Source organism: Piliocolobus tephrosceles, chromosome 7 (genome assembly GCF_002776525.5).
Source record: "Piliocolobus tephrosceles isolate RC106 chromosome 7, ASM277652v3, whole genome shotgun sequence".
In the NCBI taxonomy this organism is placed as follows: Eukaryota; Metazoa; Chordata; class Mammalia; order Primates; family Cercopithecidae; genus Piliocolobus; species Piliocolobus tephrosceles.
In genome coordinates this window covers 68,157,206-68,183,464 of record NC_045440.1, presented here as the reverse complement: position 1 = coordinate 68,183,464, position 26,259 = coordinate 68,157,206, and the positions used below count along the sequence as shown (strand labels likewise).

The 26,259-nt window shown below is 37.6% G+C and overlaps 1 protein-coding gene across 11 annotated transcripts in view; it reads right to left on the bottom strand.

The window, feature by feature from the left end:
• Positions 1-26,259, bottom strand: part of CSPP1 (centrosome and spindle pole associated protein 1) — a 134,172-nt gene that overhangs the window by 49,234 nt on the left and 58,679 nt on the right. For all 11 annotated transcript variants that reach the window (XM_023222303.1, XM_023222304.1, XM_023222301.1 and 8 more), the window contains 2 exons: positions 14,586-14,715; positions 9,067-9,214 (listed from right to left, as the gene is read on the bottom strand). In XM_023222303.1, the coding sequence (XP_023078071.1) occupies positions 9,067-9,214; positions 14,586-14,715 (278 nt within the window). The remainder of the gene's footprint in view (positions 1-9,066; positions 9,215-14,585; positions 14,716-26,259) is intronic.

The window sequence follows — 26,259 nt, the reverse complement described above, 5'->3', positions numbered from 1 at the left end:
ACATATTTATATTAAGAGAAAATTAATTTCATCAGAGTACGTAATTATTAAGATTTAAGACTATCAGAGTTAGCAAGCAAACCAAATCCATATTGCTTTTTATTGGGAAAAATAATTTGGCAACTGGCCACTCCTTCTCCGTCTTTCTGTGAGATGGTAACACAAATGATTTGAAATCAGCTAAAAAATGAAAATTAAAAAAGGCACTTTGGTCAAGAGCGTAATTTGTCAACTGCAAAGACAGGACTTCATTTTAAATGTAAATCACCATAACATTCAATATAAAATTAGGAGCACTTATGTGCTCCTCACTGAGTGAATTAGCTCATTATAAAAAAATTAATTTTAATTAACTTCACAAGTTAGCTGCTACTCTTTATACTTTGATGGAAAATACATACCAAAATATATTTTGTGAAGGGCTGAGATATGTTAAATGTTACTATAAACCCAGGATTATTCAGCAATTCATGGCTGACACAGAAACTCTTTTATAATGACTTAATTCAGACAGCTAAGCAAAATTCCCAACACTAGCACTACTAACAATACATATTTCAAAATTAACGTAATTTAAAATACATACACTTACCTATAGAGTAAAATTCTAACTGATAGCTCATAAAATAAATCTTACAAACTTAAAAACACTTTAGTCATTAAAAGTATATTCTCTCCAGCTGGGTGCAGAGGCTCATGCCTGTCATCTCAACACTCAGGGAGGCTGAGGTGGGAGGATCATTTGAGGCCAGGAGTTTGAGACCAGTTGGGTCACACAGTGAGACCCTGTCTCTAAAGACACTTTTGTAATTAGCTGGGCATGGTGGCATGTGCCTGTAATCCTTGCTACTGGGGGGGCTCAAGTGGGAAGATCACTTGAGCCAGGGAGGTTGAGACTGCAGTGAGGCCTGATCGTGCCACTGCATTATAGCCTGGGAGACAGAGTGAGACCTTGTCTCAAAACAAACAAACAAACAAACAAAAAAACAGAAACGTATATTCTCTTACTAAAACAGAATACAAACTAGAACTGAATAAAAGAAAGCTCTCTGGAAAATCCCCTGATACTTGGAAACTTTTTAAGTCCACTTCCAAATAACTAATGGGGGTTAAAGAAAAGTCACAAAGAAAATCAGAAAACTGAATGAAAATTAAAACATAACACACCAAAATTTGTGACATACAGCTAAAACAGTACTCAGAGGGAAATGTGTAGCATACTTCAATGCACAGAAAATAAGTAAGGTCTCAAATCATAATCTAAGCATCAACATTAAAAAATTAGAAAAGGGGGCTGGGCATGGTGGCTCACGCCTGTAATCCCAGCACTTTGGGAGGCGGAGGTGGGCAGATCACAAGGTCAGAAGTTCGAGACCAGCCTGGCCAGTATGGTGAAACCCCGTCTCTACTAACAATACAAAAATTAGCCAGGTGCGGTGCATGCACCTGTAGTCCCAGCTACTTGGGAGGCTGAGGCAGGAGAATCACTTGAATCCGGAAGGCGGAAGTTGCAGTGAGTCAAAATTGCACCACTGCGCTCCAGCTTGGGCAACACAATGAGATAGACTCAAAAAAAAAAAAAAAAGAAAAAAAAGAAATTAGAAAAGGGAGAAAAGTAAGCACAAAGCAAACTAAAGGAAGCAAACAGTAAAGATAAGAGCAAAATCACTGAAACAAGAAAAAAAGCGGAGAAAAAAATCAATGAAAAATTACAGCTGATTCTACGAGAAGATCCATAAAGTTGATAAACATCCAGCCAGCCAGATTAAGAGAATATACAAATTACAAATATCAGGAATGAATGAGGAGCCATCACCAGAGATCCTACTAACACCAGAATAAAAAAGAAATATTATGAACATTATGACAATAAATTTAAAAAATGAATAATTTCCTTGAATGATTCAAATGACCAAAGCTCACATAAGAAATAAACTGAATATCTCTTTATCTATTAAATAAAGTGAATTCACAGTTTAAAACTTTCCCAAAAAGAAAATTCCCCATCCAGATGGCTTCACTGGTGAATGCTTTTTTTTGAGATGGAGTCCCGCTCTGCCATGCAATGGTGCAATCTTGGCTCACTGCAATCTCCACCTCCTGGGTTCAAATGATTCTCCTGCCTCAGCCTACCGAGTAGCTGGGACTACAGGACCACATCACCACACACAGCTAATTTTTGTATTTTTAGTAGAGATAGGGTTTCACCGTGTTGGCCAGGATGGTCTCGATCTCTTGACCCTGTGATCCACCTGCCTCAGCCTCCCAAAGTGCTGGGATTACAGGCGTGAGCCAACACACCCAGCCTTCACTGGCGAATTCTAAACACAGAAAAAACATCTCCCAGCTAGGCAAAGTGGCTCACACCTATGTATTCCCAGCACTTTGGGAGGCCAAGATGGGAGCATCACTTGAGCTCAGGAGTTCGAGACCAGCCTAGGCAACATAAACATAGTGAGACCCTGTTTCTACAAAAAATAAAAAAAAATTAGCCAGGTATGGTGGCACATGCCTGTAGTCCCAGCTACTCAGGAATTTAAGGTGACAGAATTGCTTCAGCCCAGGAGGTTGAGGCTGCAGGGAGCTGTGATTATGTCACTGTACTCCAGCTTCTGTGACAGAGCAAGACTCTGTCTCAAAAAACAAAAAAACAAACAAACAAACAAAAGCAAAAGAAAAAACATTTCCCAGTTCATGTTATCAGGCCAGAATTACCCTGATACCAAAACCAGACAACATTATAAAGCAATAAAAACCAGAATATCTTATGAGCCTAGATGCAAACATCTCTGACAAAATACTAGCAAATCAAATTCTATCAGATGTATAAAAGACTTGGTTTTTCCCAGGAATGCAAGATCCATTGAACATTCAAAAACCAATCAATGTAATTTATCACATATCAGAAGGGTAAAGAAACCACATTATGATATCAATAGATGCAGAAAAGCACCAGACAAAATTCAACATACACTCACAATGAAACCTCTAAGCAAACAAGGAATAGAAAATCCTCAATGGGATAAAAGAAAAATTGACCAAAAGCTGACAGCTAACTTAATGGTGAAAGATTGCTTTTCATCTGAACTCAGAGACAAGACAAAGATGTCTGTGCTCATGATTTCTAAATATTGTACTGGAGTTCTTAAACAGTGCAAAAGGCAATTAAAATAAATAGAAGGCATCACATTGGAAAGAAATAAGTAAAACTAACTCTACTGACAGATGCTATGATTGCCTACATTAAAAATCAAAGAATCTACAAAAAACTACTAAAACTAACAAGTGAGCTTAGCAACCACACAGACTACAGACAACAGCAAGCACACAGACTACAGTCTGTGTATCTGTAAATATACAAAATTTACCTGTATTTCTATAGACCATCAACGAACAAATGAATTAAAAATTTTTAGTGTAACATTTTAAAATAGCTTCAAACCACATGAAATATTTAGGGAAATAACAACATACACCCAAGATCTGCCACCAAAAACTACAAAATATTGCTGAGAGAAATTAACTAGAAGCAATAAATGGATATACACTGCCCACTCATGGATCAAGAGGCTCAATGTTATTAAGATGCTGGCTGTCCCAATATTATCTATACAGTCAACGGAATCCCAATGAAAATGCCACCATGCCTGACATGACAAAGTAATAACAATAGTAATAATTACTTACTATAACTTATTCTTTACTTACTATAACTTATTACTAAATAATAATATTACTATATTACTATAGTGGTAGTAAAATATGCAAAGAAGTTGAGTTGTCAAAAGATCTTGAAACGGCTGGGCACAGCAGCTCACACCTGTAATCCCAGCACTTTGGGAGGACTAGGCGGGCAGATCACGAGGTCAGGAGATTGAGACCATCCTGGCTAACATGGTGAAACCCCGTCTCTACTAAAAATACAAAAAATTAGCCGGATGTGGTGGCGGGCTACTGTAGTCCCAGCTACTCAGGAGGCGGAGGCAGGAGAATGGTGTGAACCCGGGAGGTGGAGCTAGCAGTGAGCCGAGATCGCACCATTGTACTCCAGCCTGGACAACAGGGGGAGACTCTATCTCAAAAAAAATTCTTGAAAAAAAAGAACAAAGCTGGAGGACTCACACTTCTCAATTTCAAAACTTACTACAAAGCTATAGTAATCAAGAGACTCTGATATGGGCAAAAGGATAGACATATAGAGCAATGGAACAGAGAGAGAAAGAGACAGAGAGATTGAGAAAGAGGAATCTCACGGATTGGAGGAGACTAAAGAGACATGAACTAAACGCATTATAGGATCCTGGACTACAGCCTAAAATAGAATAAGGACATTAGGAAAAAAAAAACAACAAAAAACGGGTAAAATTCGAACAAGGTATGTAACTTAATTATCAGCACTGTATCTAGGTTAATTACTAGTTTTGATCATTGTGCCATGATTATCTAAGATGTTAACATCACAGGAAACAAGGTGAAGGATACTCTCTACATCATCTTTGCAACTCTTTTAGGTGTTAATTTCACAATAGAAAATGTTTTTTTAAAATGAGGCATCATTGCACTTTCAATAAAATAAAAGCTTAAAGATGCATAATTTCAAGTTTTGATGAAAATTCAGAGCAACTAGAAACCTCATACTTTTCTGACAGGAATGCAAAATGACACAACAAAATTGGAGAATGTTCTGGCAGTTTCTTACAAAGTTAAATACTTACTATTCAACCCAGCAATTCTACTCCTAGGCACTTACCCAAAAGAAATAAAAATTTATAGTATAGCCGGGCGCGGTGGCTCAAGCCTGTAATCCCAGCACTTTGGGAGGCAGAGATGGGCGGATCACGAGGTCAGGAGATCGAGATCATCCTGGCTAACACGGTGAAACCCCGTCTCTACTAAAAACATACAAAAAACTAGCCGGGCGAGGTGGCGGACGCCTGTAGTCCCAGCTACTCCGGAGGCTGAGGCAGGGAGGCGGAGCTTGCAGTGAGCTGAGATCCGGCCACTGCACTCCAGCCTGGGCGACAGAGCGAGACTCCGTCTCAAAAAAAAAAAAAAAAAAGAAATAAAAATGTATGTTCACACAAAGATCTGTAAGTGAACGTTTCTAACAGCTTTGTTTATAATAGCCTTGAACTGTAAACAGCCCACATATCCATCAACTGCTAAATGGATAAACAGCTGTGGTACCTCCAGACAATGCAATACTATTCAGTAATAAAAAAAAAAAATAAGCTACTGACATATGCAACAACATGGATGAATCTCACAAACACTATGCTAAAATACAAATGTCAGAAAAAAGGCAATATTTTCATGCCAGAAAGGAGATCATAGATTGGCATGGGTGGACGAGTAAGTAAAAGAACTAACTAATCATCCTTTTGATCAACTGGAACTATGAGATACCATCTTTCAAAGTGGTTTTTAATTTTATCATTTAATTTATTTTTATTGACATTTTTCTTTTGGTGTATATGTTTTAACATTTGACATGGACAGTTTCATGTAAAGTTTCAAATAAAAACCTGAATAAAGAACTTGAATGAATAGAGAACTGAGAAAGACAACAGAATAAAGTACTGTACAAATAATTAAACTGAGAAGTATTTACTTTAAAAAGGGCGACACTATCTTACAGTTGCATGAATAACACATTTTTATATTTCATTAATAACTACTATGGCTTATAAAGAGGTATTATTAGAGAGGTAAGATAAGGGTTAAGATTCAATTTTATTGATTTCTTTGGAATAAAAGATCAAAAAAAGAACAACAGGAGTAATTAGAAAAGTCAGCAGCAGAATTAAAGTTAGCCAAGATAATGAACAGATGTTATATGGTCTTAGTCATCACTAGGCTCTATACTACATATTTCAAATGTAACTTTCCCGCCTTCTCTAAAATGTAGTAGCTACACTGGGTGCAATTGCTCATGTCCGTAATCCTAGCACTTTGGGAAGCCGAGGTGGGTGGATCACTTCAGGTCAGGAGTTCAAGACCACCAACATGGTGAAACCCCATCTTTACTAAATACACAAAATTAGGCGGGCATGGTGGCACATGCCTGTAATCCCAGCTACTCAGGAGGCTGAGGCAGGAGAACTGCTTGAACCCGGGAGGCGGAGGTTGCAGTGAATTGAGATTGCACCATTGCACTCCAGCCTGGGTAAAAGAGCGAAACTCCATCTCAAAAAATAAAAATAAAAATAAAATGTAGCATCCACATACAAAATAAGCTGATACTCTTTTTAAGTGATGAGTTTACTTGCTTTGAAAATATCACTGAGTTATACTGTATTTGATAAAATAGTATGCCTTTTCTATTTCATGGCATGAAGACAGCATTAAATAAGCCAACTAAACATTAATATTAAAAATTGAAATCTAAGAAACATTTTCTCCATGCTCATTAGGTCAAGCAATTCTAAAATAATGTTTTATAACTCAATAACCCAAATTTATCCTACTCACTTCCACCAATTAAAGGCATACAGAACACCATAATTGTATTGGTTGAACTAGAAATAATCTTAGAGGTAAGATTTTAGAAAACTGCTCTATCCCAATGTTTTCCAACGTTTCACTCAGTTAAGCACATTTTTCATGGTAACTAGTATATTTCTATCAATTTATAATTTAAATTTACTGTAGCAAAGATTGCCCATATGGCTATTAATTCCATGCCCTTCTCCTGAGCATAAAGAAAGTTACACTTCCCAGCCTCCCAAGCCGTTAGGTTAGACCCTATAACTAGGTCTGAACAATGGAATGAAGGCAAAAGTCATCTTCCTCCACATCGAGGCCAGGCCCCAACAAAATCCTCAATTTGTCCCTGGACAAGAAGAAAAGGATTCTAAAATGAAGGAATGAAACAATGGATCCCTGAGTCACTTCTTGGAGAAGAACCACCCAAACAGCATCAGGGTGGGACAACAATGGATGCCTAACAAGAGAGGCCTTAAGCTTCTAAGAATTTGGGTTTATTACAGCACTTTCCATTAAATGCCTGGACTAATACCTTCACTTTAATACCTGTAGTTTAAAAGAAAATATTATAGCACTATTCATAAATGGAAAACTTGTGTTTTTCTAATATATTTTCAAGTAAACACTTATCTATTAAAATAAGAAATGTCAGCTAGGCATCATCTAAAATCATTTCATCGATAAAGTAAGTAATAAGAATTCCACTCTTTCAAAACTGTGAGAAAATTATTCATGAGGTGAAGATAGGAAAGGAACAAATCTTTTGGGAAGAAAAAAAAAGACCTATTAAAATTAAAGTAGGCCGGGCATGGTGGCTCACACCTGTATTCCCAGCACTTTGGGAGGCTGAGGTGGGTGGAATACCTGAGGTTAGGAGTTTGAGACCAGCCTGACCAACATGGTGAAACCCCATCTCTAATAAAAACACAAAAATTAGCCGGGCATGATGATGCATGCCTATAAATCCCAGTTACTTGGGAGGTTGAAGCAGGAGAATTGCTTCAACCTGGGAGGCAGAGGTTGCAGTGAGTCAAGATGGTGCCATTGCATTCCAGCCTGGGTGACAGAGTGAAACTCTGTCTCAAAAAAATTAATTAATTAAATTAAAGTAAATTAAAGTGGGCCTCAAACATATCTTTTTTTTTTTTTTTTTTTTTTTTGAGACGGAGTCTCACTCTGTCACCCAGGCTGGAGTGCAGTGGCCGGATCTCAGCTCACTGCAAGCTCCACCTCCCGGGTTTATGCCATTCTCCTACCTCAGCCTCCCGAGTAGCTGGGACTACAGGCGCCCGCCACCTCACCCGGCTAGATTTTTGTATTTTTTCGTAGAGACGGGGTTTCACCGTGATAGCCAGGATAGTCTCGATCTCCTGACCTCGTGATCTGCCCATCTCTGCCTCCCAAAGTGCTGGGATTACAGGCTTGAGCCACCGTGCCTGGCCCAAATATATCTTTTTAAAATAACAAAGAAGCAAAGGCATAATACGTAAGAATTCTAACTCAACATCCAATCTTTCGATCCTATCACTCATCTATTCCTACAATATATAATACCTAAAGAACATGAAATGTGTATCTTTGATCTACTTTTATTCTGCTTAACTAAACATTAAACAGAGACCATCCTAATATATACAACAGCCCTTTGTAACTGCAGGTTCCACATCTGTGGATTCAATCAACCACAATTCAAAAACATTAAAAAACAAAAAAATGGAGGCTTGCATCTGTGCTGAACATGTAAAAAGTCTTTTTCTTGTCATTATTCTCTAATTAATACAAGATCACAACTATTCACATAGCATTTTCACTGTATTAGGTATTACAAGTAATCTAGAGATGATTTAAAGTATACAGGAGGATATGTGTAGGTTATATGCAAATGCTTTACCAATCTTATATCAGGAACTTGAGCATCTATGGATTTGGGTATTCACAGGAGATCCTGGAACCAATGTTCCACGGTTACCAACAGACAACTGTATATAACAAGTTGTATAAAGCCACTCTTTCGAAGAATTTGTTGTGTGATTACTAGATCAAACATTTTTGAGAGTACATAATTGAAAGATAAATCAACAAATTATGAAAACTGCTAGAAAGTTTCTATGATCATGTCTTTTTTTTTTCTCAAAGGAATTCTTGCAATGAGCAGGTATATTGCATATATAAATTAAACACAAAATCCCCTCCCAAAACTGTTTTAGATCCTTTATTTCTAAGACATCTTACTAGTTTTTAACTTGTAATATGGGTTTTATCATTTTTTACGAGGAAACAAAATATTCTAAGTACCAGTTTCAGTAAAAACTTATCAACTAACATGAGCTTTTCTCTGCAGCTGGGTTATCAACATCGGAGGATGAAATATTTAAAATAAAAACAAATGAATAGTATTCTGAGAAGAAATGCTTTCTAGCCTCTGTTATTATATTTATTCTCAAAATACCTCATATGCATTAAGTTACATACATACCTTGCTATAGAGGCTATGATTCCTATTTTTTCTACTCCCCAGTCTTTTAAAAAGTTAAAAATAATTTAGCTTATTTTAAAAACAAGTCAGTGGAAATAACATACTTATCAGATTTCCTTTTGCATCCCTGAGAGGAGCACCACCTCCACCTTTTCCCCAGGGATTGTATGTTCTCATTTCAGCTTCTAATTTAGCTTCATATTCTTCTTTTTCTTCACGTTCTTTCTTCCTTCTTTCTTCTCTTTCCCGAATCTTGACAACATAAAATATATTTAAAATAAATACTGACAAATATTCCAATACAAGAAGTTAGTAATACCAGGTGTTATTTTTATTTAGAAAACGAAAAAAAATTTTTTTTTCAGTATACTCCCCTACAAAGGTTAAAATCACAAATACGTAATACTCAATGTAAAAATACTTTAGGCCAGGTGTGGTGGCTCATGCCTATGGTAGTCAAGGTGGGCAGATCATGTAAGGTCAAGAGTTCAAGACCAGCCCGGCCAACATGGCAAAACCCCGTCTCTACCAAAAATACAAAAATTAGCCGAGTGTGGTTGCACACATCTGTAATCTCAGTTACTTGCGTGGCTGAGGAACAAGAATTGCTTGAACCCAGGAGGTGGAGTTTGTAGTGAGCCGAGATTGTGCCCCTGCACTTCAGCTTGGGCAACATTATGCAAGACACTGTCTCTAAATAAATAAATAACATTGAAAATAAAAATAATTCAATGGCTAGAATACATAGCCCCTGTTCCTCTATATACACCAAATGACTTTCTAGCCACTAAGGCTATTTCAGACTCAACCAACTCCTCCTTCCCTCCCCCAGTGTCTACCTGAGCCATTCCCCCTCTAACCCTGACAGTTCCATGGGACCATCAGATCTCCCTATGTTCCTTTTTCATCTATCCTTTCAAGGGGAATGCCCAGCCACAAAGTCTACCCTCAACCTTACCAGACCTACTTTCCCTAGGCAAACTCTATTCCCAAAATTCTGAGGTTGGAGGATCAACGCTCTCTGGGGGATGCTTGGCAACTTTAAATACAGGCATACCTCATTTTATTGTGCTGTACTTTATTGTGCTTTGCAGACATCACATTTTTTCTTTTTGTTTTTGAGACGGGAGTCTCGCTCTGTCACCCAGGCTGGAGTGCGGTGGCACGATCTCGGCTCACTGCAAGCTCTGCTTCCCGGGTTCACGTCACTGTCCTGCCCCAGCCTCCGGAGTAGCTGGGACTACAGGAGCCCCCCACCATGCCCAGTTATTTTTTATATTTTTAGTAGAGACAGGGTTTCACCGTGTTAGCCAGGATGGTCTCAATCTCCTGACCTCGTGATCCACCCACCTCGGCCTCCCAAAGTACTGGGATTACAGGCGTGAGCTACAGACATTGCATATTTTACAGATTGAAGGTTTATGGCAACCCTGCACTGAGGAGGTCTATCAGTAACATTTTTCCAACAGCATGGGCTAACTTCATGTCTCTGTGTCACATTTTGGTAATTCTCACAATATTTCAAACTTTTAAAATTATTATTATATCTGTTATGGTGATCTGTGATTGGTGATCTTTACTGTTACTATTGTAATTGTTTTGGGGCGCCATGAATCACACACACATAAGATGGCAAATTTAATGGATAAATGTCATATGTATTCTGACTATTCTACCAATCAGCCATTCCCCTGTCTCTTTCCCTCTCCTTGGGTCTCTCTTTTCCCTGACAGAATACTGAAATTAGGCCAATTAATAACCCTACAATGGCATGTAAGTGTTTAAGTGAATGAAAGAGTCACACCTCTCACTTTAAATCAAAAGTGAGAAATGACTAAGCTTAGTGGGAAAGGCTTGTCGAATGCATAGATAGGCTGAAAGCTAGGCCTCTTATGCTAAATAAATACTTTGCCCAGTTGTAAATGCACAGGAAGAATTCTTGAAGAAAATTAAAAGTGCTACTCCAGTCAACACATGAATGATAAGAAAGTGAAACAGCCTTATTGCTGTTATAGGGAAAGTTTTAGTGGTCTAAATAGAAGATCAAACCAGCCCAGCATTTCCTTAAGCCAAAGCCTAAACGAGAGCAAGGCCCTAACTTTCTTCAATTCTATGAAGGCTGAGAGAAGTGAGGAAGCTGTAGAAGAAAACTTGCAAGTTAGCAGAGGTTGGTTCATAAAGTTGGGGGAAAGCTGCCATCTCTATAACATAAAAGTACAACATGGGCCGGGCTCACACTTGTAATCCCAAAACTTTGGGAGGCCGAGGTAGGCAGATCACCTGAGATCAGGAGTTAGAGACCACCCTGACCAACATAGCAAAACTCCACCTCTACTAAAAACACACACACAAAAAAAAAAAAAAAAAAAAGAAAAGAAAAGAAAAAAAAATTAGCTGGGCGTGATTGCGGGTGCCTGCAGTCCCAGCTACTCGTGAGGCCCTCGAGGTCGCAGTGAGCCAAGATCATGCCACTGTACTCCACCCTAGGCTGGGCGACAGAGTGCGACTTTGTCTCAAAATAAAAATAAAAATAAAAATAAAAAAGTACAACATGAGGCAGCAAGTGCTGATAGAGAAGCTGCAGCAAGTTACCCAGAAAGTCTAGCTCAGATAACTGATGAAGGTGGTTCCACTAAACAACAGATATCCAATGGAGACAAAACAGCCTTGTATTAAAAGAAGACTTTCATAGCTAGTAAAGAGAAGTCAATGTGTAGGTTCAAGCTTCAAAGGACAGGCTGACTCTCTCATTAGAAGCTAATGCAGCTGGTGACTTTAAGTTGAAGCCAATGCTAATATACCATTCTGAAAACCTTAGGACCCTTAAGAATGATGTTACATCAGCCAGGCACGGTGGCTCATGCCTGTAATCCCAGCACTCTGGGAGGCCGAGGCAGGTGGATAACGAGGTCAGGAGATGGAGACCATCCTGGCTAACACGGTGAAACCCTGTCTCTACTAAAAATACAAAAAAAAAAAAAAATTATCCGGGTGTGGTGGTGGACGTCTATAGTCCCAGCTACTCGGGAGGCTGAGGCAGAAGAATGGCGTGAATCTGGGAGGCAGAGCTTGCAGTGAGCTGAGATCGCACCACTGCACTCCAGCCTGGGCGACAGTATGAGATTCTGTCTCAAAAAAAAAAAAAAAAGGATGATGCTAAATCTACTCTGCCTGTGCTCTAGAAAGGAAACAACAAACCCTGGATTGCTGCACAACTGTTTCAAGAATGGTTTACCGAGTATTTTAAGTCCACTGTTGACATTTACTACTTAAAAAAAAAAAAAAGAGAGAGATTCCTTTCAAAATATTACTGCTCATTGACAATGCACCTGGTCAACCAAGAGCTAGATATACAATATGATTAACGTTGTTGTCATGTTTGCTAATACAATATCCATTCTGTAAGCCCATTAACTCATGGAGTAATTTTGACACTGAATTCTTACTGTTCAGGAAATATGTTTCATCAAGCTATAGTTGCCACAGACAGTAATTCCTCTGATGGATCTGGGAAATCTAAACTGAAAGCCCTCTGGAGAGAATTTACCATTCCAGATGCCATCAAGAACATTTGTGAGTCATGGAAGGAAGTCAAAATATCAACAGTATCAGAAGTTTGAAAGAAGTTGACTCTAACCCTCATGGATGACTTTGAGGGATTCAATACTTCAGTGGTAGAAGCAACTGCAGATGTGGAAGAAATAGCAAGAGAACCGGAATTAGAAGTGAGGCATGGAAGACTTGAGAGAACTGCTGCAATCTCATGATGAAATGTCAATGGATGAGGAGTTGCTTCTTACGAATAAGCAAAGAAAGTGATTTCTTGAGATGGAGTCTCTTCTTGGTGAAGATGTTGTGAACATTGTTGAGATGACAACAAAGATTTAGAACATTACATAAACTAAGTTGATAAAGCATCAGCAGGGTTTTGAGAGGACTCCAAACTTTGAAAGAAGGTCTACTGCAGATAAAATGGTATCAAACAGCATCATACCCTAGAGAAATCTTTTATGAATGGAGGAGTCAACTGATGCAGCAAATTTCACTGTTGTCTCATTTTAAGAAATTGCCACAGCCATCTAATCTTCAGCAACTGCCACCCTGATCAGTCAGCAGCCATCAATATTGAGGCAAGACTCTCCACCAGCAAAAGGATTATGACTTGCTAAATTTTTTTTAGCAGTACGGTATTTTTAAATTAAGTCTACGTACCTTGTTTAATACATGTTGCACCTTAACAGACCACAGTATAGTGTAAAGATTAACTCTACATGCACTGGGAAACCAAAAAATTCATGTGAATCATTTCATTGTGATATTTGCTTTATTGCAGTAGTCTGGAACCAAACCTGCAATATTTCTGTAAAGCTGTATTAAGTAAAAAAACAAACGCATTCTTATCATCACTAAGTATAAGCACAGGGTTGTTCTGTAGAGACATTTGGATAGACAATAAATAAACAAGTGTCTACATTTTGGAAAGTCACTTTTAAACTCATAACTATATGCACAGTAAATTTAAGCAACCTTTTGCTCCAGCACAGCCAAAGAAGTCATCACACACATCAAATAGACCTCTATCATTGAAAAATCTAGTTTTGTCAGTGTTTTTAACATGCTCATTCAAAAACAGATTCTGAATTTAAAATTCAGTCTTTTATTTGTAGAATCCTAACATACAAAAAATGTTGGTAATTCCGTAATTTAAAAAATCTTTCAAGAAAGTTGCCCATGTAAAAATTGAACAAAAGTACTTTTAAAAGAAATCCAAGTGGAATTCTACAGAAAAGTAACTAAGTTAGAGTCCCAGGGCCCTCTCAGAGGGTAAGGGAATTCCCACAAAGAACCATACACATTTGATAGTTACTCTTAAATTCTCTGCAAATATTACAAACTACAAAATAATCCATTATCCTCCTCTGTAAACATGAACTACTTCCTGTTTTCTCTATTTTGGTTTAGAGCCTCATTATTCTCCTAGGAATCATCTTCAAACCCTCTGTTATTTCTCATTCCCTATATCTAAGTCCTGTCAATGAAACCTGAGAATTATCTCTTAGATGTCTTCCCCAACATCCCCATCTGGTTCAGGGCCTCATCACTTCCTTATTGGACTATCTACTAAATAATTTCCCTGCCACATCTCTTCCCAATTTTCCAAATCACAACCAATTATCTTCATAAAAGATAAATCTGCTCAAAGCAACCAATCCTTTCATACTTTTCTTGGCTTAAAATTTCCTTCCTTCAGCTGCCCATAACCAGATGAAACTGAAAACTCCTTACTAGCTAGTCCTTCACAATCTACTGGAACAATCTAACCCTCCAGCCCCTTCTTCCAGACCAATTCCATTCTCTGTATATACCAGCAACTTCTAACATATTCATTGCACAACATGCAGCTCAAATATCAACCACTGTGTGAAGTTCTCCCAAGTGCCCCAGGCAATTATTTTCCCTATCCTATGCTTCCAAGAGCATTTTACTGTATCCACTTCAAAACTCAGCATTTTGAATTATAATTAACTGTTTTTTCCCCCTCCCCTGCCACACTCTGAGCTCTAAGGGACCACCATGCATACACTTAAGATGTTCAACAGTAAATGAGTAAATGAATCAATACCTGCTGCTGCAAAGCCTCTTGGTAAGACTGAAGTGACTGTTTGGAAGGTTTCGGCTTATCTTCAAAAATCAATCCTGAATTTATCACTTCATCACTTGTAATCTTCAGTTCATTCTGTCCAACCGTATTCCTACATCAAATACACAATAAATAATTTAAATCCATCGATGTCAAAGCAAGAAGAAAATACAACAGTTTTTTGAAATAGCATGGCATATAAATACATTTAAAAATACAGAAGGATATTTCTCTGTAGGCCAAAGAGGAATCCTTAAGTAAGTGGCCCCTTCCTTAGCTCCTTCCTCCCTTTGTTTTGACAATCCTTGCAACTTTCAAATTTACTCCATCTATTTCTCAACCTAAGTAATAGTTACACAGGAGTGAAAAAGGTTTGTGGTAATTCATTGAACAGTACACATGTGACTTAGGCAGTTTCCTGAACATACAGAAATAATAACACAGCCAAAGTCCCTCAAGTAACACAATAACTAATGATTTATTTTTAAATGATTTACTAATAAAATTACTTCTTAGCTATTTCAAGAATAAAACAATGTAATTATAGGAAAAAGTCTGTCTGTCTCAAATAAAATTAAAATTTTTGAAAAACTCACAAGAAAACATAAAAGAAAAAATTTTAAACATATTGTTGTTATATAAATCACAAGCAATAAAGTGCTGTTTTTTTGTTTTTTTTTGAGACAGGGTCCTACTTCGTCACCCAGGCTGTAGTGCAGTGGCGCCATCATAGCTCACTGCAGCCTTGATCTCCTGGAATCAAGTGATCCTTCCACCTCAGCCTTTCAAGTAGCTGGGGGTATAGGTGCACGTCACCACACCTGGCTCACTTTTTTTAGAGACGAAGTCTTTCTACATTGCCCAGGCTGGTCTTGAACTCCTAAGCTCAAGTGATCTTCCTGCCTTAGCCTCCCAAAGTGCTGGGATTACAGGTGTGAGTCACTGCACCCAGCCAACATGACACGTTTAAGTACAGGAATATACTGACTTTGAAGGCAGTAAAACATTTTAGAAATCTACATTATAAAAGATAAATTCAAATACTGATTTTATAATTTTTTGTTTTGTTTTGTTTTGAGACAGAGTTTCACTCTTGTCGCCCAGGCTGAAGAGCGATGGTGCCATCTCCGTTCACTGCAACATCCGCCTCCCGGGTTCAAGCAATTCTCCTGCCTCAGCCTCCAGAGTAGCTGGTACTACAAGCGCCCGCCACCACACCCGGCTAATTTTCATATTTTTAGTAGAGACAGGGTTTCACCATGTTGGCCAGGCTGGTCTTGAACTGCTGGCCTCAAGTGATCCACCCGCCTCGGCCTCCCAAAGTGCTGGATTATAAGCATTAGCCATTGCGCCCAGCCTGATTTTAAAATTTTAAAAAAGCTTTCTCTTCTCCAAAAATATCACTGGTTTAAAAAATGAGTTCCATTGTGTATTTACCTTTTCTAACTTACTTACAATCTTTTATTAAGATAAACAAGTATATTTGTGTATACTGTCACATTGGATTATGAGTGGGTAAAAGGGAAGATGAGGTAAACTAGATCAAATAGTTCCTGACTTTTTATTTTTTCAGAGCAAGGGGGTTCTTTTTGTGTAAATGAATAAAGAAGGTTGAGAGGGTCTATGTGAGTAAACTCATTCTCTCAAAATATACTGTTTATAAATTATATGGTGGACTGGTTCTCTCAATCTCTATTTCACTCATGATCCCTCCTGTCTGTATCGACCACATACTCACAGACCCCAATTCTTAACCTTTATCTATCAACTCCTCCCTGACTCCCCCAAAAAGGGGGTTTAAGGATTTATGTAGTCAGATCAGGATGAAAGGAAGGAAATGATTAGGGTATTAAGTACAGTCATCCCTTGGTATATCTGAGGGATTGTTTCCAGGACTCTGCCTACACCAACATCAGAGTATACTCAAGTCCCAAAAGTGAGCCCTATGGAACTCCCACATAAGAAAAGTAGGCCCTCCACATACATGGATTTCACATCTCACTTTATTTATTGTACTTTCTATTGCAGTTGGTTGAAAAAAAATCCACACGTAGGTGGACTCATACAGTTTAAACCTGTGTTACTGAGGGTCAACTGTGTACAATTAAATGATTTTTAATAAATTTATAGAGTTGTGCAACCATCACCATAATCCAGTTTTAGAACATTTTTATAACCCAAAAATATCCTTCATACCCATATGCAATCAACCCCTACTCAACCCCCAACCCCAGGTAATTAATTAAGTAGCCTGCTTTCTGTCTCTAGAGATTTACACTTCCTGGACATTTTATATAAATGGGACCACTATAGTATACATGTATAGATTAATTTATCATAACATTTATAAGGTTCATCCATAGTATATCAGTAGTTCATTACTTTTTATTGCTGAATAGTACTTCATTGCATGAATATAACACATTTTGTTTATCCATTCACTCACTGATGGACACTTGAATTGTTTCCACTTTTTGACTATTATCAGTAATGCAGCTATAAACATTCACATCCATGTCTTTGTATCTACATGTATTTTTATTTCTTTTGATTACATGACTAGGAATGGAATCGCAGTGTCATATTCTTTTTAAGGAACTTCCATTTCCTGCAACTGCTTTTGATATATTAATTTTGTAATCAGTAATTCTGTGAAAACTTTCATATTAATTCCAATATTAACCATATATTCTTTTGCAAATAACATCAGTTTTCTCTCTTCCTTTCTAATCCTTGTACCCATCTTCCTTCCTTTCTTTCTCTTATTTTTGGCCTTGCTGAAATTATTAAGCCCTGTGAAAGGAAGCAATGATAGAATCTCAAAAGGAATGTTTTAAATCTATCACCATTAAATAAAATACATGATGTAAGTTTTTCATGTTTATAGGCTCCCCTCTAACCTATTTTCTTACATTTTTAATCACTAATGAAATTATTTAATGGTTTTTCTTTGTCTATTGGGATATCATATAGCCTTCTTCTTTATTCTGTTAACATGGCAGATTACAGTAGTTGATTTTATCTAACACCAATTAGCTCCTAGTATTCAGACACTGTCCTAAACACTTTACATATTTTAACCATTCAATCATCAGAAAAACCCTGTGAGGTGATACCATTATTACCCCGATTAAGAGACAAGGAATAGAAGTAAGAAATATACCTCAAGCTAATGAATGGTAAAAGCAGGATTCAAACCAAGGCAATCAGGCTACGAAGTCTAGGCTCTTAACTGATATACTCTACTACATTTAATCATCCTATATTCGAGAGTAATTCTAATTCAAGATCAATAATCCTTTCTCTATACTTGGAGGTTCAGTTTTAGGATTCTTGTGTCTGTGCTAATGAGTGTAACTAGCCTGTAATTTTCCATTTCATACTGGTCTTATTAGGTGTTAAGTATCAAGATTATGCAAATCTCATAATAGTAACTGGAGAGTATTCCTTCATTCCACACTCTGTATTAGTCTGTATAAGACTGAATCCTGCCAAGAAGCTTTTTTTTTTTTTTTTTTTTTGCAATGGCGTCTTGCTCTAGTCACCCAGGCTGGAGTGCAGAGGCGTGATCCTGGCTCACTGCAACCTCCGCCTTACAGGTTCAAGTGATTCTCCTGTCTCAGTCTCCCGAGTAGCTGGAACTACAGGCATGTGCCACCACGCCCGGTTAATCTGAGATGGGGTTTCACCATGCTGACCAGGCTGGTTTTGAACTCCTGACCTCAGGTGATCCACCCACCTTGGCCTCCCAAAGTGCTGGGATTACAAACATGAGCCACTGCACCCGGCCAACAAATTCTTAACTTATTCCATCACCAAAGTTGAAAAAGATCAGACAGTTAATAAAACAAACAATTTCCCAATTCTATTTTGGTTCTTCTTTTTTGAATTTTTTCCTCTATTACTGTAGTAAGTTGTACCTTTTGTTCCTATACTTTTAGTGGCTACCCTAGAAATATAATAACACACCCATCCTTATGAAAGACTAAAGCTAATCAAAATCTTTACCATCCTCTCAAATGATACAAAAACTAAAGCGTGCTAAATTAATGAAGTCAATGGAAGGAAGACGGATTGTGTGTACATCAAAATAGCTCACAGAGTCACAGGTTCCTTCCACCTCTCATGCTAAAATGCTTGGAAACAAACAGATATTTGAAAGTCATTGGTTTGTAAGATAATTCAGCTGGTCACTCAGTTATCTAACTTTTATAACAAGTTTACACTTTTTAATGTGGCCTTCAGAAAAATTTAACAGAAAAGAACTTATAAACAACTATACTGAGGATGGGAATTAGGATTAACTATAAATGGGCACAAGGGATCTTATTGGAAGGATGAAAATGTTATAAAACTGTTTTTTTATAGAAAGCACTTCTAGAATGGCAGAGTAAGAACTTTAAGAAAACCTGCTACTCCATTAAAGCAATGAGAACACAAGTCAAAATTGTCAAAACCAACTTTTTAATAATTCTGGCGCCATGTACTGAATTGTGTTCTTGTATCAAAGCCCTGCGTACTATTCTGATGGTATTTGGAGCTGGGGACTATGAGAGGTAATTAGGTTTAGATGAGATTAGGAGGGTACAGTCCTCGTGACGAGATTAAGTGTACTTAAGAAAAAATGGGGAGGGGTGAAATGGAGTGGGGGAAAGACCAGAGACCTTGCTCTCTCTACCATGTGAGGATACAATGACAAAGTCAGGAAAAGGGCCCTCACCAGGCACCAAATCTGCTGACACCTTTATCCTGGACTTCTATGTCTCCAAAACCAAGAAAAAATGTCTGTTGTTTAAGCCACCCAGTCTATGATATTTTGTTATAGCAGCCTGAGCTAAGTAATTTGGAAATTCATGGAAGGCTTGGAACAATCCAAGGAGAGTTTTTGTTTTTATGTTAAGGTTGATTTTCAGTAAGAAAAAGAAACTTTGTGGCATTTGAACTTGCCCTTTATTTTTCAATTTCTCCTTAGTTCTATCATAAACTTAAAATCTAAACGCTGCCCAAAGACAGTTGTTGTGAAAACCAGTAATCTAGTATCCACTGGACAAGTAGAATAGGTCTGGAATTCCCCAAAAATCCAATCTCTAGAAAAATCTCACTTTTGACCTGTCTGGCAGCTCCCAGGAAAAGCCCCATTCACAGGGTCTATCTTTATTTTTACCAGACTCAGAGCTCTCTATCCTGGGGTTTTGTATAAAACAATCAGCAGTAATTACTTAACATCATAGCTATCTCAAATAGCGATACCAGCCAGAGCAAGCGAAAAGCTGACCAATAAAATTAAAAGAAAAATCTGGGAAATAACATGCCCATGGGGCCTGGAAAAACTCCAACACATTCCTGAGAATTTAGAAACCCACATGCATGTGCAATTATATGGATGCCCGAGGAAGCTCTGAGAACACCTCTCATTTCTGGCTGGCATGGAGGCCCTGTGCAAGTGGGATGTGAAAGCTAAAAGCATGTCCCAGCACACGCACACAGAACCAGCTGGCATAGGCTGGGAGGTTTACTGGGTCAAAGCTTTTAAAGAAATCTCAGTCTAATCATGAACTATTAAGCTATACTAACAGAGACTTCAGTGGTCACATATGACAAAGAATACCCACTTTACAAAGGGTACTTAGAAAACAGCAACAACAACAAACCACAAGGAGGAGAATCTAATTTCCACAGTTGCCACACTATGTTTCCTAAATGTTCAGTTTTCACACAAAAAAAATATGACACTTGCAAAGAAACAGAGAATTATAAGCCATACATACAGTGAAAAAAGAAGTCAACAGAAAATTTCAGAGGAATACCATGCCTTGTATTTAATCAACAAAGATTTTTATTCAGTTACTAGAAATATGTTAAAAGAACTAAAAAAAAAATGTCTAAAGAAATAAAGTGGCTGGGCACAGTGGCTCACGCCTGTAATCCCAGCACTTTGAGAGGCCGAGGTGGGCAGATCACCTGAGGTCAGGAGTTGGAGACCAGCCTGACCAACATAGCGAAACCCTGTCTCTAGTAAAAATACAAAATTAGCCAGGCCTGGTGGCGCATACCTGTAATCCCAGCTACTCGGGAGGCTGAGGCAGGACAATCACTTGAACCTGGGAGGCAGAGGTTGCAGGGAGCCAAGATTGCACCACTGCACTCCAGCCTGGGCAACAAGAGTGAAACTCTGTCTCAAAAAGAGAATTAAATTGTGAAAACAATGTTTACCAAATAAAATTAACAACAAAGAGACAGAAATTACTTGTAAAAGAACCAAATAAAAATGATAGAGCTGAAAAATATAATTGTAAAGAAAAGGGAGCCAAGAGCACATCTGAGCAGGCAGAAGAAACAATCAGTGAACCTGAAGACAGGTCAATTGAGATTACCCAGTCTAGAACAGAAAGAAAAAGACTGAAGAAAAATGAATGAAGCTTCGGATATTCTGTGACACACAATCATGTGTACCAATGGGGGTCTCAGGAAGAGAAGACACAGAGAAAGGGACACAAAGAATGTTGGAAAAAATAATGGGCAAAAATATCCCAAATTTGATGAAAAATATTATCTACAGATCCAATAAGCTCATCAAACTCCAAGTAAGAAAAACTCAAAGGGATCCACACCTATACAGTCAAACAGTTGAAAGATAAAGACAAAGAGAAATCCTGAAAGCAAGAGCATAACCATTCATCACATACAAGGAATCCTCAGTAAGATTAGCAGCTTATCAGAAACCATAAAGGCTAGGGGATACCATATTGTGTTAAAAGATAAAGAATGCCAACCAATACAATTCCATACCATCAAAATTATCCTTCAAAAATGAAAGCTAAATTAAGACATTATTAAATACAATTCAGAGAAGTCATCACTAAGAAACCTGTTCTATAAGAAACACTGAAGGGAGTCCTTCAGCTTGAAATGAAAGAACACTTGACAGCAATTGAAGTAAGCACAAACAAAGAACGCTAGTAAAGACAATTACATAGGCAAATATAAAAGATATTACAAATGTAAAGACGTGTGTAACTTTATTCTTCTCTATTTGATTTAAAAGATAACTACAGATGGGCACAATGGCTCACATCTATAATCCTAGCACTTTGGGAGATGAAGTGGTTTGAGGCCAGGAGTTCATGACCAGCCTGGGATACATAGAAAGATGTCTGTCTCTACAAAAAACTTAAAAAATAAAAAATTAGCTAGGCGTAGCGGGAGTAGAAGCTACTTGGGAGCCTAAGGTGGGAGGACCCCTTGAACCCAGGAGTTTGACGCTGCAGTGAGCTATGATCATGCCACTGCACTCCAGCCTGGGTGATACAGCGAGATCCTATCTCCAAAACAAAACAAAAATAAAATTTTTTTTTTTTAATTAGCTGGGCATTGGTGGTATACACCTGTAGTCCCAGCTATTGAGGAGGCTAAGGTGGGAAGATTGTTTGAGTCCAGCAGTTCGAGGCTACAGTAAGCTATGATCATGCCACTGCACTTCGGCCTGTGCAACAGTGAGACCCTGTCTCAAAAAATAAATTAATAAATAAATAAAAGACAATTGCATAAGGCAATAATTATAAAACTGTGTTGAGACTTAAATGTATAATAGTGTGATTTGTATGAAAACAACAGCATCAAGTAGAGAAAAGGAATGACCTTATATTAGAGAAAAGGTTTGTGTACCACTGAAATTAAGTTGCCCTTAATCTAAACTCATTTATTTTAAATTAAAATATTAATTTTAATCTGTAGGGAAACCACAAAAAAACTCAAAATTATGCAAAAAAAAACTAAAAAAATCAAAATTGAATGTTTAATTTAAATATTTAACATAAAAGAAACTAATAGGCCGGGCGCAGTGGCTTATACCTATAATCCCATCACTTTCGGAGGCCAAGGCGAGCGGATCACGAGGTCAGGAGATCAAGACCATCCTGGCTAACATGGTGAAACCCCGTCTCTACTAAAAATACAAAAACAAAATTAGCCGGGCGTGGCGGCAGGCACTTGAAGTCCCAGCTACTCAGGAGGCTGAGGCGGGAAAATAGCATGAACCCGGGAGGTGGGGCTTGCAGTAAGCCAAGATTGCACCACTGCACTCCAGCCTGGGCAATAGCAAGACTCCATCTTAAAAAAAAAAAAAAAAAAAAAAGAGGTTGGCCACGGTGGCTCATGCCTGTAATCCCAGCACTTTGTAGGGCTGGGATCACTTGAGCCAGAAGTTTGAGACCAGACTAGGAAACATGGCAAAATCCCATCTCTACAAAATATACAAATATTTAGCATGTGCCTGTAGTTCCAGCTCCTTGGGAGGTTGGAGTGGAAGGATTGCTTGAGCCCAGGAGTTTGAGGTTGCAGTAAGCTGTGTGATCACACCACTGCACTCCAGCCTGGACAAGAGAATGAGACCCTGTCTCTAAAAAAAAAACAAAAAAAAAAAAAAAAAAGGGAAGAAGAAAAAGAAGGTAATAAAGGAGGATTAAAGGATTAAAGGAACAAAAAGACATAAGACATATAGAAAAAAATTAAAAAATGACAAACATAAAAACCAGGAAGTAACTGCATTCTGTCTACATAGAGACATCTTTATAGATTCAAAGACACAAATAAATTGAGGGTAAATACGAAAAATCATACACTATGCAAACAGTACTAAAAGAGAACCAGAAAAGCAACATTTATATTAGAACTAAAAGCACTTTATGACAAAAAACTATTAGCAGAGACACAGAAGACTCTCTGATACTAATAAAACGGTCAAATCTTCGGTAAGACACAATTATAAACATATGCATATAAAGAGAGACCTAAGAAATGAAACAAAACCTGACAGAATTGAAGAGAAAAACAGACAAGTCAAGAATAATAGTTGGAGTTCAGGTGTGGTGGCTCATGGCTGTATTCCTCGTACTTTGGGAGGCTGAGGCAAGAGGATCGCTTGAGGCCAGGCGTTCAAGATCACACTGGGCAACACAGGGAGACCCTGTTTCCACCAAAAATAAACAAATCAGTCAGGCGCAGTGGCACACGGCTGTAGTCCTAGCTGCTCAGGAGGCTGGGGTAGGAGGATTGTTTGAGCCCAGGAGGATGAGGCTACAGCAAACTATGGTCTCACAACTGTATTCCAGCTTGGGCAACAGAGCAAGACTGTGTATCAGAATACACACACACACACACACACACAACACACACACACACAGCAAGACTGTATATCAGAACATACACACACACAAAGTAACGATTGGAGATTAAATACTTCACTTTTAATAACAGAACAACTACACAGAAGATCAACAAGGAAATACAAGAAATAACACTATAAACCAACCAGATCTAAGAGACACTTACAGAATAATACACTCACCAACAGGATAATACACATTCTTCTCAAGTGCATGTGGAACATTCTCCAGGACAGACTACGTTAGGTCTTAAAATAAGCCTCAATAAATTAAAAAGGACTGAATGAAATCATACAAAGTTTGTTCTCCAACTGCAACGTAATTATATTAGACATGAGTAACAGAAGGGTATTTGGGAAATTCACAATTATGTGGAAATTAAACAACACATTTCAAAATAACCAACAGGTTGATGATGAAATTTTTTTTAATTGGAAAACATTTCGAGAGTAATGAAAGTGAAAAGACAACATATCAAAACTTAAAGGATGTAGCTAAAACAGTACTAAGAGGAAAGCTTATAGTTGTTAAGTATATATACCAAACAAAGGGAAAGATACCAAATCAATAATTTAGCTTTTCATCTCTAGAAACCAGAAAAATGAGAGCAAACGGAACCCAAAGTAAGCAGAAGGGAGGAAATTTAAAAGATTACAGCAGAAATCAATGAAATGGAAACTAGAATAACAACAGAAAAAAAAAAAAAATCAACCAAACCAACAGTTTGTTATTTGAAAAAACCAACAAGATTAACAAATGTTTAGCTACACTGAACAACAAGAAGGCTCTGAATCTTCTATTAAAATCAGGAATTCTATGATGGGAAGAATGAGATCAGAAAAATAAATACGTAAATATAAATAATAAAATATAATCAGAAATTCACAAAGGGACATCACTATTAATCTTCTGAAAATAAAAAAGGACTGTAAGGGAATATTATCAACAATTATATGTCAACAAATTGGACAACCTAGATGAGATGGACATATTCCTAGAAATAAAAACCTATCAAGACTAAATCATGAAGAAAAAGAAAATCTGAATAGACCTATAACTAGTTACTAAAGAGACTGAATCTGTAATCAATAATCGCCCAAGAAAGAAAAGCCCTGTACCTTATGGTTTCACTGGTGAATTCTATCAACCATTTAAAGAAGAACTATTATCAACCCTTCTCAAACGTTTTCAAAAAGTTCAAGAGGAGGGAACACTTCCTAATTCCTTCTATAAGCCCAGCATTATGCTTATACCAAAGCCAGAAATAGACACCATAAGGAAACTACAACAAGATCACGTATGAACACTGATGCAAAACTCCTTAACAAAATACTAGCAAACCAAATCCAGCAGCATATTAAAATAATTATACACCATGACTAAGTGGAATTTATTCCTGGAAAACAAGGATGGTTATGGTTAAATATAAAAAAATCAATCAATATACCACATTAAAAGAATAAAGGGGAAAAAATAACATGATCATCTCAATACAGAAAACCATTTGACAAAATTTAACACTTGAATCGTTAAAACTCGACAAACTAGGAACAGAATGAAATCACCTCAACATAATAAAAGCCATATATGAAAAACCCACAGCAAACATCATACACAACAGTGGAAGACTTTTCCTCTAAGATCAGGAACAAGGCAGGGATGCCCACTTTAGCCATTTCTATTAAACGTAGTACTGGAATCTCTAGTCAGGATAATTAAGAAAGTAATTAAGAAAGAAAAATAAGGGGCCAGACGTGGTGGCTCACACCTGTAATCCCAGGACTTTGGGAGGCTAAGGTGGGAGGATCACAAGGTCAGGAATTCAAGACCAGCCTGGCCAACATGGTGAAACCCCATCTCTACTAAAGATACAAAAAATTAGCCAGGCATAGTGGTGCACGCTTTTAACCCTAGTTACTCAGGAGGCTGAGCCAGGAGAATCACTTGAACCCAGGAGGCGGAGGTTGCAGTAAGCCAAGATCGCACCATTGCACTCCAGCCTGGGTGACAGGGTAAGACTCTGTCTCAAAAAAATTAAAATAAAAATAAAGACTATCCAAATCAGAAAGAAAAAGCAAAATTATCTCTGTTCACAGATGTTATCATCTTATTTGCAGAAAATCCTAGATTCTACAACAAAACTATTAAAATAAATGAATTCAGTGAAGTAACAGGATACAAGTCAACACCCAAAAATCAGCTGCATTTCTATACACTAACAATGAATAATTTGAAAGAAAATTATGAAAGGAATTCCATTTATGAAAGCAGCAAAAAGAATAAAATACTTAGGGATTAACTAAAGAAGTGAAAGACATATACCCATACAATGAAAACTACGAAATATTGCTTAAAGAAATTTTAAAAGACATAAATAAATGGACATATATCTTATGTTCAGGGATCAGAAGACGTGACACTGTTAAAATGTCAAAACTACCCAAAGATTCAATACACTCACTACCAAAATCACAATGACTTTTTTGCAGAAA